The 18,554-nt window shown below is 36.8% G+C and overlaps 1 protein-coding gene across 10 annotated transcripts in view; it reads right to left on the reverse strand.

The window, feature by feature from the left end:
- The window catches only part of RARS2 (arginyl-tRNA synthetase 2, mitochondrial), a 94,994-nt gene that overhangs the window by 53,624 nt on the left and 22,816 nt on the right, over positions 1 to 18,554 (reverse strand). For 4 of the 10 annotated variants that reach the window (XM_078369764.1, XM_008994752.4, XM_002746797.6 and 1 more), the window contains 3 exons: positions 14,856 to 14,929; positions 8,807 to 8,909; positions 7,390 to 7,473 (listed from right to left, as the gene is read on the reverse strand). The exons of 2 other annotated variants lie outside the window; for them this stretch is intronic. Coding sequence is in view for 3 of the 8 variants with exons in the window: in XM_008994752.4 (XP_008993000.1) it covers positions 7,390 to 7,473; positions 8,807 to 8,909; positions 14,856 to 14,929 (261 nt within the window). In the remaining 5 variants the exon portion in view is untranslated. Of the gene's footprint in view, positions 1 to 7,389; positions 7,474 to 8,806; positions 8,910 to 14,854; positions 14,930 to 18,554 lie in introns of all 10 variants that reach the window. 4 more of the 10 variants (XM_035296313.3, XM_017971254.4, XM_078369763.1 and 1 more) reach the window with 2 other exon arrangements.

An 18,554-nucleotide genomic window follows, 5' to 3' on the forward strand; every position in this document is an offset into this window, starting at 1 on the left:
TAGAAGAAAACCTAGGCAATATCTTTCAGGACATAAGCATAGGCAAGAACTTCATAACTAAAACACCAAAAGCAATGACAGCAAAGCCAAAATAGACAAATGGGACCTAATTAAACTTAAGAGCTTCTGCACAGCAAAAGAAATAATCATTACAGTGAACCGGGAATCAACAGAATGGGAAAAAATTTTCGCAACCCACCCATCTGACAAAGGGCTAATGTCCAGAATCTACAAAGAACTTAAATTTACAAGAAAAAAACAACCCCATCAAAAAGTGGGCGAAGGATATGAACAGACACTTTTCAAAAGACATTTATGCAGCCAAAAAACATGAAAAAAAGCTCATCATCACTGGTCATTAGAGAAATGCAAATCAAAACCACACTGAGATACCATCTCATGCCCAATTAGAATGGTGATCATTAAAAAATCAGGAGATAATAGATGCTGGAGAGGATGTGGAGAAATAGGAACACTTTTACACTGTTGGTGGGAGTGTAAATTAGTTCAACCATTGTGGAAAACAGTTTGGCAATTCCTCAAGGATCTAGAAATAGAAATACCATTTGACCCAGAAATCCCATTATTGAGTATATACCCAAAGGATTATAAATCGTTCTACTATAAAGACACATGCACACGTATGTTCCCTATGGCACTGCTTACCATAGCAAAGACTTGGAACCAACCCAAATGCCTACCAATGGTAGACTGGATAAAGAAAATGTGGCACATATACACCATGGAATACTATGCAGCCATAAAAAAGGATGACTTCCTGTCCTTTGCAGGAACATAGATGAAGCTGGAAACCATCATTCTCAGCAAACTGACACAAGAACAGAAAATCAAATACCATACGTTCTCACTCATAAGTGGGTGTTGAACAATGAGAACACATGGACACAGAGAGGGGAACATCACACACTGGGGCCTGTTGGGGGATGGGGGACTAGGGGAGGGATAGCAGGGGGTAGGTGGGATTCAAGAGGGGGTAGGGGGATTGAGGAGGGATAACATTAGGGATATCTAATGTAGATGACAGGTGGATGGATGCAGCAAACCACCATGGCATGTGTATACATATGTAACACACCTGCATGATCTGCACATGTACCCAAGAACTTAAAATATAATTTTAAAAAGAAAAAAACTGTAATAATTTTTTAAAAAATTGAACATTTAAGATAAGGCTAAAGTTCCTTTCAATCATCTGTCCTTATCCTAATTCCTTCCCTCCTTCCTCAGGAGTAACCACTTTTCAAACATCATCTTAGCTGGTGACTACTCCTTTTTTGCAACTATCCTCCTTCCTTGCTTATATAGACATCATTTCCTCTCAACTTTTGCTTCTCAATGTCCCTTGTAGGCTCTTCTTCCACCATGTGCTCTTGGCTCTGTACTCTGCTCCATTCTTGCTTCTAGCTTTTTATTTTACACTTTCAGGTGACTTAAACCACTTTCTTAAGACTTCAAATACTAATTACTTCTGTATTCCTTTCAGTGGGACAAGATGTGGCAATGAAGACAATGATACTGATGATCCTGACCTTGTGTAGGATAAGGCTAACGTGTTTGTGTCTTAGCTTTTAACAAAAAAGTCTAAAAAGTAAATTAAAAAATTAGAAAAAGCTTACAGAATAAGGATATATTTTTGTAAAGTTGTATAATATGTGTTTTAAGCTATTATTATTACGAGTCAAAAAGTTAAAATTAAGCTGAGACATAAAGAGAAATAAAAACGTTTAAAAAATGAAAAAGTTTATAAAGTAAAAATGTTACAGTTCGGTAAGGTTAATTTATTATTGAAGAAAGAAAAATATCTATTTTTTATAGATAGAATCTCTAGTTGGGCTTGGTGTTGGGCACCTGTAATTCCAGCTACTCGGAAGGCTGAGGTAGGAGAATCACTTGAACCTGGGAGGTAAAGGTTGCAGAGAGCTGAGACCACGCCATTACACTCTAGCCTGGGCAACAAGAGTGAAACTCTGTCTCAAAAAAAAAAAAAAAAAAAAAAGAGACAGGGTCTTGCTCTGTCACCCAGGTTGGAGTACAGTGGTGTGATCCTAGTTCACTGCAGCCTTAAACTCCTGGGCTCAAGTGATCTTCCTGCCTCATCTCGAAGTGCTGGAATTACAAGTGGGGGCCACCATCCAGCCAGGAAAAATATTTATAATTTTTATTTTATTATTTTATTCTGAAGTTATGATACAAGGAAAAATATTTTTTTATAAACCCATTGAAACCTTAGTATACAGTGTTTATAACATCTACAGTAGCATACAGTAATATGCTAGGCCTTCACATTTACTTACCACTCACTGACTCACTCAGAGCAACTTCCAGTCCTGCAAGCTCCATTCATGGTAAATGCCCTATAGCATCTTTTCTCTTTAATTCTGTATTTTTACTGTATCTTTCCTATGTTTAGACATGTTAAGACATAAATATCACTGTGTCACAATGGCACAAATACAGTATTTGGTATTTTACATGATATATAAGTTTATAGCCTAGGTCTCTGTAGTCAGTTTTATCATCTAGGTTTGTATAAGTACACTTTATCATGTCCCATAATAACAAAATCATCTATTGACACATTTCTATGAATGTATCACACTAAGTAAAACCTGACTATATAATAAAACAATAACACCTATCTTTTTACATGGCATATACATTTAATCAAGTCTGTTTTATTCAAACTCTTCAATCATTCAAATGGTTTAGGAGATTTTATCAATTGGGTGCAGTGCCTCACGCCTGTAATACCAGCACTTTGGGAGGCTCAGACAGGAGGACTGCCGGAGACCAAAAGTTAAGATCAACTTGGACAACACAGCAAGACCCCATCACTAAAAATTAAAAAAAATATATATTAGCTAAGTGTAGTGGCCTGTGACTGTATTCCCAGTTACTTCTGGAGGCTGAGGCAGGAGGATTACTTGAGCCTAGCAGTTCAAGCCCTGTAGTAAGCTATGACGATGATGCTCTACACCAACCTGAGTAACAGAGACTCCATCTTTAACAAAAAAAATTTAAAAATATATTTTACCAATTCCTAATCTGACTTTTACTTGACACATGCATATCACCTTTGTTTTTTATTTTTTTTTTGAACTTTTTTGAAATTTGTTTGTTTAAAGGCATACTATAGCCTGGGCATGGTGGTTCATGCCTGTAATCCCAGTGCTTGGGGAGGCCAAGGCAGGATGATCACTTGAGGCCAGGAGTATAAGACCAGTCTTAGCAAGACTCCATCTCTATTAAAACACTTTAAAAACTGCTTGTGCACAGTGGCTTGTGCTTATCAGTCCTAGCTGTTCTGGAGGCTGAGGCGGGAGGACTGCTTGAGCCCGGGAGGTTGGGACTGCAGTTAAGTTGTGATCACATCACTGCCTTCCACCCTGGGTGACAAAGCAAAGCAAGACCGTGTATCAAAAAAAAAAAAGAATGGCACACTGTAATATCCATAAAAATCACAAGTTCAAAGTGTTAGGTTTTTCTGCCAATATCTATCTATTAAAATGAAGTAAGTTTCACTGGTGTACTACCAAAAATCTTATGTGCTACCAGCGGTACACATAACATGGAAAATGATGACTCATAGGAAAAAGCTGAAACTCTTATGCAAAGAACAGAAGGCCTTTCATACTAATTTCATATCCTCCCCCATGCCATCTATGTGCAACCATACTCTCAACGATCTGCTAACTTCCAGATGATACCAGGTTTCTGACTATCTGTACTCTGTCCCAAGCCATACCCTCTGCCTGGAATGCCTGCTCTTGTATCTCCCAGGTATATTTCTCATCTTCATTCCAATTCAAGGTTATGTCATCTCTCCTGAAGATACACATATATATGTACTCTTCTTTACACTGAGGTTGCATCTTATATATGCCACCATTATAACATTCATTACATTATCATATCTATTACACATTACACTGCAGTATGTTTTATGCTTTTCTTTTAGATTGCAAGCCCCTTGAGGTCGAGATCCAAGCTATTTTATCTTTAGATCTCAGTAATTTAGACTCTGGCAAATAATTAGCAGATTCATTAAAGCAAATGAAAGCTTTTAACTGCAGAATGTCAGTGAGCTACAAATGTTCCCAGATATTCTAATAGATAAATAAGCTAGAAGCCCATCTTTTATCAATATGTATGTTTAAACATAAGTTGTATTCAGTAATGTAAAATACTGGTGCATAAAGCGCTTTTAATCAGAAACAAAATCTTTCAAAGATTTCACTTTTTGGAATGCTTAGCAAATTAATTAATATTCCAATTAACTGGTACTTTCTCTTTGTCTATCACCATTGTCTTTTTCTGTGGAAAATTTGTTATTTTATCTAACTCTTTGTTGGTTAATTATTTATTTATGGTTCTGATCCAGACTTCTAAGGAAGCTATCACTCACTTCCCTATGTCTAAGAAAGCTATCACCACTACCCTACTTGTTAATTCTTTGGTCAACAGTTGAAAAGTTCTTAAAAATCATTCATTCCTTCCACATATTTATGGAAACTATATGTGACTTGAATGCATCCACTACCTATAGGAAAAAAGTCTCCTTGTGAAATAGATGCAGCCACTGGAGTGGAACTGGAGCCATTTAAATGAGTATCTTTTTTTCCTTTACTTTTGGTAAAAGATGCAAAGTTGGCCAGGCACAGTGGCTCACACCTTTAAGCCCAGCACTTTGGGAGACCAAGGCAGTTGGATCATGAGGTCAGGAGTTTGAGACCAGCCTGGATAACATGGTGAAACCCCATCTCTACTAAAAATACAAAAATTAGCCAGCACAGTGGTGCACGTCTGTAATCCTGGCTACTCAAGAGGCTGAGGCAGGAGAATTGCTTGAACCTGGGAGGCAGAGGTTGCAGTGAGCTGAGATTGTGCCACTGCACTCCAGCTGGGCGATAGAGCAAGACTCCGCCTCAAAAGAAAACAAAAAAACAAAAAAAAAAAACAAAGAAACCCCATAAAAATAAAAAAATTGAATTTGGCAAATTAGAAAGTGTGAAATAAAATTCTGTCCATTGTGTATTTTGAAGCATCCCTAAGAAAACGGGGTTTTATCTGCATTTTTCATATTTGGTTAGTGTCATATTTTCTTTTTTCCCTTTTAACAATTAAATATTATTTGAAGTTACAGTTTCTCTTGAAAGTACTGTAAGCTACTGACAGGTAGAAGTTTGGTACCAAAGTGACAGTTCTTCGCAATGCTAGTATGGTTACTTTTCAAGCAAAAATATAGCAATTCTTTATTGGTCCTAATGAGTTGAATTTTTTTCTTGATGTGATCTGAAAAATTCATTAAACATGCAAATGACTACCATCTGAGACCTGAAAATTATGGTGTAAACAAACTTATATAAAAGTATAGCACATACAATTATGTACAGTACATAATGCTTCATTATTAATGACTATGTTCGTGATTTATGCATTTACTATACTTATAATCATTATTTTAGAGTATTATCCTACTTATAAAAAAATGGACTGTAAAACAGCTAAAATTATAAAACTGGAGATCCGATAATGAGAAAAACAGATGCTATAAGCTTGAGAAAACAAAAATATCTCAGAGTAGTCTCAGCTATATGAGGTATGCAGGCTCAGAAAGACATGCATATCTGATGTCAGTTATGCACATTGTTTTATGTGATTTTGTTCCCAACTAGCTGCCTCACACATTATCGTCACCTTACTGGAATTTGTGATACAAAGAAAAATGTACAGCCTATCAATAGCTTACATTATTTTAAAATTCTAGTTAACAACTCAAACTCCCTCTTTTTCCCCCTTTAAAAACCCACTTGTAACTGCTGCTGATTGAAGGGTACATTCAGGGCAACTTTTATCTGTGCTCCTCAACTGAAATCCTCAAGCTTGACCCAACTAAACTCTCTACTTATATTAATTTTGCCTCAGTTTCCTCCTTTTAAATTGACAGCCAAATGTAGAATAAATTAGGTTTTTAGTAAATAAGAATTATTGGGCTGGGCGCGGTGGCTCACACCTGTAACCCCAGCACTTTGGGAGGCCAAGGTGGGTGGATCACGAGGTCAAGAGATCGAGACCATCCTGGTCAACATGTTGAAACCCTGTCTCTACTAAAAATACAAAAATTAGCTGGGCGTGCCTGTAATCCCTGCTACTCAGGAGGCTGAGGCAGGAGAATTGCCTGAACCCAGGAGGCAGAGGTTGCTGTGAGCCGAGATCACGCCATTGCACTCCAGCCTGGGTAACAAGAGCAAAACTCTGCCTTAAAAAAAAAAAAAAGAATTATTAAAATTATAACACACACCAGAGGTACATTCAATAGTTCTGTATCTGAACACGAGTGCTCACTGCTGTAGAATCTGGCTTTACTGTGACCCTGAGCAGGGCAACAGTAAGCAGTCTGCCTGCTCCTTTAATGAAATTTCCACTAAGACACAGATCCTCAAGGCTGCAATATGGAAGAATTTCCATATGAGAAAGAGTGGCTGGACTTCGAAGTTGTGACTCTTGTCCCTCCATTGTTAATTGAGAAGGATTTGGAAGTATTTTTAATAAGTGAGCTAATAGGTATCCTTAAATCAGAAAAAATTCTTTGGTTTCTTAATTGAAATAAAGCATGAAAATTCATGGCCATTGAAACCTGTGAGACAAGGTCTCACTCTGTCACCTAGGATGGAGTGCAGTGGCACAGTCACGGCTCACTGCAACCTCAACCTCCCAGGCTCAAGTGATCCTCCCACTTCAGTCTCCAGAGTAGCTGGGATTGCAAGCACAAACCACCTTGAGTGGCTAATTTTTAAATTTTTTGTAGAGATAGGGTCTCACTATGCTGCCAAGACTGGTCTCGAACTCCCAGGCTCAGGCAATCCTCCTGCCTCAGCCTCCCAAGTGCTTATACAAACCTAGATAATATAGCCTACTACACACCTAGGCTATATGCTATAGCCTGTTGCTCCTAGACTACAAACCTGTACAGCATGTTACTGTACTGAATACTGAATACAACTGTAACACAACAGTATCTGTATACCTAAATATATCTAAATACAGAAAGGTACAGAAAAAAAATGGTATTGTCTTATGGGACCATCATTTCTACATATTGTGTATGAAATGTCATGTGGTACATGACTGTACAGTGCTATGAAAGCATATAAATGAAGGGGTCAGAAAGGTACTGCCAAAGAAATAGCAACACTTAAAGAATGAGTAGGTGTTAACTTGTGGTGGCCCTCTCCCAAGTTATGGATCAGTATGTGCAAAGGTTTTGAGGCTAGAGGAGGTATAGTAAGTTAAATGACTGGAGGAAGACGACTGTGACTGAAGCAGACAGAATGAAAGCACAATGGCTGGATATTAACTTATTCTTACCTTTGTTAAGAGCTCTCTGTTTATTTTGAAATTTACAGTCCTTTCACCAGTACTGATTTCACTCACCACTGTATCACATCTTAGCTGAAAAGAACAAATCACATAAAGTTGGTATGTTATATAATGGGCCTAATGAGATACGTAGTTCTAACACTATTTTTGGCTTACAAAGATACAAGTAGGTCATCTAGCATAGTCCCTGTATTGGGTCCTAAGTCTTAGGCAATCTCTTTAGTTCCATGATCTTATTTAAGTAAACCACATTTTCCTTTTTCGCCAACATGTTATTCTGTTTTCAGTCTCTCTCTTCCTCATTCCCTTTCCCTCCCCTCAAATTCACCTTTTAACAAGAAAAACCATTCCACTCATACTCTACCTACTCGGACATAAAATAAACACTTTTTATCTCACCCAGCTTTCATGAGAACCACAGAACATGATATTCTGTCAGGGTCTACACTAAAGCACCTGCACCAACAGATAAGATGTAACTTAGAAAGTTTGTCGTCTATGCATATGCCTTCACTTTTTAACCTATTAGATGTTCAAACCCATCTCATGAAAAACCTATGGAACTTGAAGAGATATCTGTTGTCACTAAAGAACAATTAGTCTTTATTTTTAAGAACTTACAAGAAATGGGAAAAAGGGACTAAATATTGTACTTTGAGTAATTCTCCTAGTAAAAATCCGGGGTGATTTTGTGATCAAACAAGTATTTACTAAGCTACCAATGCTCTTTTATCATACTTATCCATTAAATAAACATCTTTTTCTGTAATATTGACTTTCATTATTCCAATTCTTCAGTTCCCAGACACTGCCTCTGTGACATATGTTAATAACCTTGTCCAACATCTCTGCCTTTTCTGAGAGAATTACACTAACAATTTATATTTAGTAATTCCTTACAATACTTTCAATTCCTCTTTTAGATATCAAACCCATCAGAGAACTGAGAAATAAAAGAGCTTATTAAATCATCTAACTACCTCTTCTCTGCAATCATGATTCTATTTACATCTAATCATTTCTTCTCATATTTTAATATTCATCTTCTCAGAAACTCATTCTAAAATTTGCAACTCACTGCTCTAATTTATCAAGCTTATTCTCCTAAATTCAAAAGTCCATCCAGCTTCAATCTGTAGATTTAATTAACACTTCAGTCTTCCTGTAAGTGGTTAATCAAAAAATTGAACAATGTCAGCTTAAGAGGAATGCTTTGTAACTAATTTGAAAAATCATTAAAACCTTAGAGTACAAGGCTAAAATGAATTTAAATTATATTACCCAAGATGCCTTGAACAAAGAAACACTATTAAATTCATTATTATGGCTGAGATAGCTTGCAGAGTATTTTTTTTTAAATAATAAGTTTATTACAATGTCAAAAAGAGATAATAGTGCGAAGTACCTTCTCTGCTAGTCTCTTGGCATGAACTTGAATATCTGGTCTTGAATGGTCATTGTCTTTTTCCAATAAAGAATCCACGGAAAGCTGAAAATCAGCTGCTTCTCTGAAGACAGACATTGAAATGAGATAGGACTGTTAACTTAAAAGCATTGGTCGTGTAACAAAGACTCATCACTATGAGTTCTCCACTGAGAAATACCTTTACCAGAAAAGGTGTTATGTTTGCTTTCAAAATTAAAAGCAAGGGGGTCAGGTACAGTGGCTCACACCTGTAATCCCAGCATTTTGGGAGGCTGAGGCAGGCAGATCGCCTGAGGTCAGGAGTTCAAGACCAGCCTGACCAGATGGTGAAACCCTGTCTCTACTAAAAACACGGGCACACACACACACACACACACACACTCACACACACAGAAACACACAAAAATTAGTCAGGCATGTTGGCACGTGCCTATAGTCCCATCTGCTCGAGAGACTGAGGCAAGAGAATTATTTGAATCCAGGAGGTGTAGATTGCAGTGAGCCAAGATTGTGCCATTGCACTCTAGCCTGGGTGACAAGAGCAAAACTCTGGTCTCAAAAAAAAAAAAAAAAAGCCCACAAATAAACAAAATTAAAAACAAGAAAATTGGAAATAACCTATTATTTATTTAGAATGTTTTTCGGCTGGGCGCAGTAGCTAAAGCTTGTAATCCCAGCACTTTGGGAGGCCAAGGTGGGTGGATCACGAGATCAAGGGATCGAGACCATCCTGGTCAACATGGTGAAACCCCGTCTCTACTAAAAATACAAAAAATTAGCTGGGCATGGTGACGCATGCCTGTAATCCCAGCTACTCAGGAGGCTGAGGCAGGAGAATTGCCTGAACCCAGGAGGCGGAAGTTTCGGTGAGCCAAGATTGCGCCATTGCACTCCAGCCTGGGTAACAAGAGCGAAACTCCGTCTCAAAAAAAAAAAAAGAAGGTTTTTCTTATCATCTTATAAAATTATTCCTCTTCTATTACCCAATTGTAGCTTTATGGTATCTCTGTGAAACAGGTAGAGCAGCCACCTTATTTTATAGACATGAAAAGCTAAGTGTCTCCTTTAAAATCCTACTGCAACTAAAAACAGATTGAGAAAAAAGCCCAGGTCTCTTGACCTCTTCTACAATGCTTCCTCTACTACTACAAAGTTTGCTTCTAATTCAAACTTTTCCACTGACCTCCAAATGCCATATTTTTAAAAATGTTGTAATTCGAGTTTCAAGATGAGAAAATAAGATTATTCTTAACACTCAGTAGTTCATTAAAGAGACAATGCCATTTATCCTTTTCATTGGGTAGGTGAAGAAACAATACAAAAACAAAGAAACAAACACAAAGCAACTGATTAGTGAAAATAAGTAATTTGCATCATGAGATTACTTCTCTCTAGGGAGCAGGGTAGGGAATGGAGTCAAATAAATATATGTAGTGACTTCAACATTATCTTAATGCTTAATAAAAATCAAAAGCTTTCCCTTTCCCCACAAAATAAGACTTGAAGTAAATTTGGAAAAAGGACTTGACAATTTAGAAAGGGACCATGAGAGTACTCATTATATCACTATGAATTTTTCCGGAGGTTTGAAATAGTTCAAGGCGAAAAAAAATTTTTTGGTTTAAATGAAATATTGGTCGGCTGCTTGTCTGTTATTTTCTTCCCTTATGCCTTCCTGTCTCCATTGCTAAGCACATTTATTGGCATAAAAGAGGTTTTCAATACACATTTTTAAACTACATTCTAGCCTGGGCAATAGAGCAAGATTCCCGTTCTCTCTCCCTTTTTCTCTTCCTCTTTCTTTCTCTCTTTCATTCTTTTTTCTCTTTCTTCTTTTCTTTCTTTTTCTTCCTTTCTTTTTTTCTCTTTCAAAAAACAAATTTTTTTTAATCAACAAACATCTATATAACTACTCACACTAATTAATCTTCTGGTGTTTAATATGGAACTAGAGAATGAGACTCTATGGGCAGAGTAAGAGGGTTGAAACATTATTTATCCAGCCCATCTGTCACTGGAATGAAGACATGTTTTTGAGAAGGCACAAATGATTCCCTTAATTAGCACTTATGAAACTCAGGGAAATAACTAAAAATTCCTGTGTGACTTCTGGTTAACATCACATTTAAAAACCTAGTCTACAATGACCATTAAGAATTTTCCTGAGCCTTAATACATCATCCAGCAGCCTAGTACGTATCAAACTTTGGCCAGGTACAGGGGCTCATGTCTGTAATTCTAGCACTTTCGGAGGTCAAGGTAGGAGGAATGCTTGAGCTAAGGAGTTCAAGATCAGCTTGGGCAACATAGGAAGACCTAGATTCTAAGAAAAAAAAATTATCTTAAAAAATGAAAACAATTTAAATATCTAGCAACAAGGGAATGTTACAGTATTGTTAAAAGTGATACTCATTTTAAAAAAAGAATTATGTTAGGAAGAGGATTCAATAATCTTACATTTTTCCGTGTAGTTTTATAGTTATATTTTTTTAAAGGCTAAAAACATTCAAAGAAAAAAGTAAAAAATACATCAACTTGCTAAAATCAGTTGTCTTACTGTAGTAAGAATATTGGGTACTTTTATCTTTTCCTATTCTTCTGTATTTTCCTGAATTTCCTTAAGAAGATTATCTGTTTTGCTTTTATAACAGAAAAACAAATTTTAAAAAACTCTTTATAAAGACATAACATCTAGGCTATGAAAAGCAGTAGATATCAAAATCAACTGTGGATAAGGAGAGCCTGACACAGTGGCTTACACCTATAATTCTAGCATAGGAGGCTGAGGTGGGAGAATTGCTTGAGCTGAGGAGTTCAAGACTAGCCTGAGAAATGCAGGGAGACATTGTCTCCACAAAAAAATTTAAAAATTAGCCAAGCATGGTGGTCCACGCTTGTGGTCCCAGCTAATCGGCAGGCTGAGATGGGAGGATAGCTTGAGCCTGGGGGGTTGAGGCTGCAGTGAGCCGTGATTCTACCACTGCACTACAGCCTCAGCGATTGCCACAGTGAGATCCTGTCTCAAAAAAAAAAAGTGGACAACGACAGTGGACAGGGTATAAAATAAACAAAACTGGTCCCATTCACATGATGGTGGATTATGGACACATAAGGTTCATTAAACTAGTACCCAACTGTTCATTTATACTTAAAAAGTTTAAAAATCAATAGTTATTTTTCCACCACTTCTGAGGAATTGTGATATTGATTAATGTGAAATTCACAGACTTGATAGCCACTGGCTTATAATAAAGTTGTTAATTCTGTCTACTACCATCAGATAGTAGACAGAAAATAAAATTGAGAGCATTAGTAGATCTAAGTAAATTAATTCATTATGTTAAATAAACCATGTTAAAAAAAATAGTATTTCTTAATTATCCTGGTACCTATGAGCATTCTGGAATAAAGTTAGAAATACAGAATGGTTAGGCTTAGTTTCATGCTGTAAAGAATACCTGAATTCATTAGGGCAAAGCAGTAGAGGTTCCCTTTGTGTGGAAAGTAAAAAGTTCCTCTTTAAAGTTTCCTTTCTTGTTAAAGAGTAAACAGTAAATGTTAGAAATAATAGTTTCTTTTAAAGACTAACTTCCTTCAAAGCCTTCTTGTTTTTTTTTTCCTAATAAACCTTTGTTAAGCCCTATCCTATGTAGTTGTTAGATATAAAGAAATGAGTACATTCTATATCCTTGTACTTTAACCAAGATATCTGTTCTGGACCTGCTCAGGCATGTCCCAGCTTGCAGCCCATGCCCCTTCCATATTTGGAAATAGTATTACTTTTCTAAGTTCTTTCACAAGCAATTTTCTCTTTTCCTTTGTTCGCCATTGCCTATTTAGGAAAGTTTTAAGTTGTTAGCCAATCGGGTTCAGCTTTGACTGTGAGGTCCAGCTGCAACCAACGGACAAAGGACACAGCAGTAAGGACCCAGTGCATAAGGGATAACTATTCCTGCCTTTCCTTTGTTCATTGTGCTCTTGTGGCAGGATTGTTAACAGGTAGCACTCTTTCTGCAGAAGGTAAAAATTGCCTTGCTGAGAAAATTTGTATTCAAGGGCTACCTTTTTTGAGGAGCCAAAAATTTACATGTAACAGTTTGTTTTAAGTAAATTTAATACAAAGAATTTCAGATTTGTAGGCCAGAAAAATGTTGAGGCCCTCCCCAATCTTTATTTTCTATAAACTAAAGTCAAAACTTCAAATTCATGAAAGCAGGCAAAGGAAATCCTATTTAAAAGATAGGCCAAGATGGTTCAGCTTATTGAACGCCTTTGAAACATCAAATGAATATGAAGGCCGGGTGCAGTGGCTCATGCCTGTAATCCTAGCATTATGGGAGGCTGAGGCAGGTGGATCACCTGAGGTCAGGAGTTCGAGACCAGCCTGGCCAACATGGCAAACCCTGTCTCTATTAAAAATACAAAAATTAGCCAGGCATGGTGGCGCACACCTATAATCCAAACCACTTGGGAGGCTAAAGGAGAATCACTTGAACCCAGGAGGTGGAGGTTGCAGTGAGTCTAGATTGCGCCACTGCACTGAAGCTAGTGCAATGGGAGCAACACTCCATCTCAAAAAAGAAAAAGAAAAAAAAAAAGAGAACGGAAACAGGCTGGGGGCAGTGGTTCATACTTATAATCCCAGTACTCTTGAGAGACCAAGGTAAGTGTATTGCTTGAGCCCAGGAGTTCAAGACCACCCTAGGCAACATGGCTAAACTCCATTTCTACAACAAATACAAAAAAATCAGCCAAGCATAGTGGTGTGAGCCTGTAGTCCAAGTTACTCTTGAGGCTAAGGTGGGAGGATTACTTGAGCATGGGAGGCTGAGGCTTCAGTGAGCCAAGATCACACCATTGCCCTCCATGAGACCTGGTCTCAAAACAAACAAATCAGTAACATTTCTCTTATTATGCAGAATGTCATTTATAAATTTTACGAAATATATAACTAGTTTGGAAGGTTACATCTATTTACATATAATCACAAGATCCCCTTGGTAGTGGTTGCCTCTCTTACAGAAAGTCAATATAAAAAGTTGCGGTCAGCCATTTTAAAGGTGCTTTTACTAGAAGGCCAAACGTAGCCTTTTGCTTTCTTTTCCACTTACTTTTTTGTTCTACTCTGAGAAAAAGAATATTCATTCTACTCTACCTTAAAGTCCTGACAAAGTTGAGTGAATAAAATACAAAGATATAATCTTTGTATTATATCTTTTATTTCTTTTCAAAGGGTAATTATATCTTTTATTTCTTTTCAAAGCTTAGGGCTTAAATGCCTACTATGTAGTTAATTTCTTTTCATGATTAATTGACAGAGAATATTTTATCCAAACGTTGAAGTTTTTTACCCAAATGGTAAACAAGAATCATTTGGGATGACCAAACTCACAAAGAAACATCTCTTGTAACCAAGAAAGCAACTAGTGGTTGTATGTAGTCCTAACCAACAGTTTTCTATCACTGGGAATACTCAAAAGGAAACATAATAAATGAAAACAACATTAAAAATCTAGTAGATAAATATGGTACAACAGTATCCAAGCACCAGATTGGCTGTACGATCTTTAATATCCCTACAAAAACCCTGAAATTCTAACCACAATTTTTGTGATTTTATTGTTACAGGATTGAATTTGAACCTCATTCCCAAAGACTTTGCCATAATTTTATTAACTAGCATAACTAATATAATTAACATACTATATAATCTGCCACATGAGAATATTTAAAATACAGATTTTAATTTTATTATTTAAGTCAATGGGAGTAATAGAATGATACATTATTCCAGGTATTGAGGATACAGTAGTGAATAATAACCTGCCACATCAGAATATTTAAAATATAGATTTTAATTTTATTATTTAACTCAATGGGAGTAATAGGTTGAATATAATAAATTATATCTTATAGTTAATTTCAAGCACTATATGATAAATTGAAGAGTAACAATTCTTTTTTACTTTTTTGGTATAGCAACAAAGTTAGCAACTTTTTAGATTGTTACAAGTATATTATACTTAACTCATTTTTGGAAATTGGAACTGCAGATATTGACTTGATCAAGTTTTCTGGTGGAAGATCCAACACTCTAGAAAGCTAAAAATCAAAAAGAACAAAACAGTGCAAGATTGTTGACATATTTGTTCCATTCAATGGAATATCACTTATAAGAATAAACTATTAATACACTTAACACGAATGAGTTTCAAATGCATTATAAGTGAAGGAAGCCAGATTCAAAAAGGTATCTAGTGTATGATTCAATTATCTGACCTCTGGAAAACCCAGAATTCTAAAGATGAAGAATAAATCTGTGGTTGCCAGGGGTTGAGACGAGGATTTGACCATAAATCAGCAAATGGAACTGTCCAGCAAAAAGAATGAATTTTATCTAGGTAAATTAAAAAAAAAATTACAGCAAGAGAGAAGAAAACCACTGAGAAATTATCCACAGATAATTCATTTTTTTTTTCATTAAAAAAAATTGGTAATTCCAAGTTCTCTAAGGGGAGAAAAAAAAAATATTGGCCAGGCATGGTGGCTTGGGCCTGCAATTCCAGCATTTTGGGAGGCTGAAGTGGGTGGATCGCAAAGTCCAGAGATTGAGACCATCCTGGCCAACATGGTGAAACGCTGTCTCTACTAAAAATACAAAAATTAGCCTGGAATGGTGACATATGTCTGTAGTCCCAGCTACTCGGGAGGCTGAGGTAGGAGAATTGCTTGAACTTAGGAGGCAGAGGTTACAGTAAGCCAAGATTGCGCCACTGCACTCCAGCCTGGCAACAGAGTGAGACTCTGTCTCAAAAACAAAACAGAAACAAACAACAACAAAAAAAGCAAAACAAAATATTGAGTGGCTACTTAATGTCCCAGGCATTATTCCAGGTATTGGGATACAGCAGTGAACAAAACAGACAAAAAAAAACCTCATGGCATTTAAAAATAAATAAGTAAATAATAGGGAAAATCTGATCCTCAGCCCTATGGAAGGCTTACTTATTAGAATAGTAGCAGTGGGTATGTTTATATACATATATTTTGTAGCACAGTTTCTCGCTATGTTGCCCAGGCCGGTCTCGAACTCCTGGCTTGATGTAATCCTCCCACATCAACTCCCCAAAGTCCTGGGATTACAGGTGTGAGGAACTGTGCTTTGCTGCATTTGTATTTTTTAAAAGCTCCTTGCATTATTGTTAATACACAGCCAGAGTTGTGAACTACTGCCTTAAATGGACACTCAAAAGTCAGATGGAAGAGACATTCCCATGCACTGAATGATTTATTTTGAGATGGACTCTTGCTCTGTCACCCAGGCTGGAGTATAGTGGGGTGATCTTGGCTCACTGTAACCTCCATCTCCTGGGTTCAAGTGATTCTCCTGCCTCAGTCTCCCGAGTAGCTAGGATTACAGGCGCCTGCCACCAAGCTCGGCTAATTTTTGTATTTTTAGTAGAGACAGGGTTTCACTATGTTGGCCAGGCTGGTCTCAAACTCCTGACCTCAGGTGATCTGCCTGCCTCAACCTCCCAAAGTGCTGGAATTACAGGTGTGAGATACCACACTCGGATTTTAAAAAATTTGTATAGAGACAGTCTTGCTATGTTGACCAAGCTGGCCTCTAACTCCTGGCCTCAAGCAAACCTCCCGACTCCACTTCCCAAAGTGCTGGGATTACAAGAGTGAGCCACCACACCAGTCCTATGTGACAAGCATGTCTTAAGTGCCTTAATTTTACCTTGCAACAATCCCATGACTTTCCTGCTATTTCTGCCCTCATTTTATGAATGATGAAACTGAAGTAAAGGGAATTTACTTAACTTGCCTAAGTGTAAAGAAAAGCTAGGAGGTGAATACAGGCTATCTAAAACCAAAACCTGTACTCAACCCCTATGCCATATTGATACGGTTTGGTTGTATTTCTTTCCAAAATCTCATCTTGAATTATAGCCCCCATAATCCCCATGTATCATGGGAGGGACCGGTTATGAGGGTGGTCTCCCCAATCCTGTTCTCCCGACAGTGAGTTAGTTCTCATGAGATCTTATGGTTTTAAAAGAGGCTTTCCACTACCCTTCGCTCAGCATTTCATGCTACTGCCACGTGAAGAACGACCTGTTTGCTTCCCCTTCTGCAATGATTGTAACTTTCCGAGGCCTCCCTAAATTACCTAGTGTTAGGTATGTCTTTATTAGTGGCATGAGAATAGACTAATACACATATGTATTATCCTTTCCGTGAGAAATGCATAAAAACAAAGTAGTAAAATAATAGCACAGCCAGCATGAATTTAAAATTGTCTTCAAATTTTTTCCCACTTTTCTAAACCCCATGTAGCCTCTGCAAAGGATTACATGGCTGTAGAGTTGGGAAAATGAGAAGGGAGTGATGGGGAAAACAGAAAAAGAAAGAATTAAGAAGAGTTTAAGAAAAAAATCATCTTTAAGGGTGTTTGTGACTGTTCAGGAGAGGAATAAAATTAAAACCACTGTTTCGTGATTAATAACATTTACTCTGCTGTTGTCAACAGAAGTTATTTGTTGAATTTCACAAATATATTAACTGTAAAAATTTGCCCAAATGTGCAGACCTGGAGCCATTACTTTCTTTAAGAGGTTTGTACATATTCACTTTGGCTTGGTATAGGTTGATTTTATAAAGTTTCCTCTCAGGGTACAATACTTTTTATTTTCTAGACTTTAGGAAGTAAATTACTATATTCCTTACTAAAAAATCATTTCTTTAGGATATATATACAGAAGTAAATATTTCCAAAGCATTTATAGGACAAAGGCTGAAACAGTTCATGTTTATAGTACAAAATGTTTTTAGAATAGAGACATCAGAAATAAAATAAAGGTTCTATTGTAATTTCTCAGAAAAAAAAAAAAAAAAAGGATCCAACTTCCAGTTCTACTTTTGTTAGTTAAGAGATCTTGGGAAAGTAATCTCACATGAATGAGCTATAGTTTTCACAGCTGAAATATGGAGATAATAAATCTGTTAAATAATCAACTAGGGCTCTTATGATGACTAATATGTCATATAGTAAACATGTAATAAATATTTCCTTTTCCTTTTAAAAAATTTTAGTTTTGGATGAATCTCCCGCACTTACCCATAATCACTAAGATTTTCCTCTATCTTATATATAGCAATTCAGCTGAAAAAAAGCTTAGTGATTAAGTTTGGAAGCATTTCAGCTGACAAATAGGTTGTGAACTTGGGAAGCAATATAATATTTACATTGAAATAAACAATACGCAATTCTCATTTAGACAATTCTTTTGGCTAAACTAAAAGCTACTTAAACCTTTCTTCTTTTTTTGTTTTTTTCAGAGATAGGGTCTCACTCTGTTACCCAGGCTGGAGTGCAGCCTCGACCATAGCTCATTGTAGCCTCAACTTCCTTGTCTCAAGCGATCCTCCCACCTCAGCTTCCTGAGTAGCTGGGACTACAAGGAATTGTGCCACCATGCTGGGCCTCGTGTATTATTATATTATATTTCATTTGCTACAGAAAAGCTCTGTGGGGGACTTAAGCACATAAAACAAAATGGAGGTATAAAATTGTACCAGAAAACCTAAGCTCAAGGTACTTACACTTCTTGGCAATCAAGGTACAAAGGGAAGCAATCAAGGTACAAAGGGAATCTATCTACACAGCATGTTTTACCCCTAGTAATATAGGGTAAAACATATATATATATATTTTTTTTTT

The sequence above is a fragment of the Callithrix jacchus genome, chromosome 4 (genome assembly GCF_049354715.1).
Source record: "Callithrix jacchus isolate 240 chromosome 4, calJac240_pri, whole genome shotgun sequence".
NCBI classification, from domain to species: domain Eukaryota; kingdom Metazoa; phylum Chordata; class Mammalia; order Primates; family Cebidae; genus Callithrix; species Callithrix jacchus.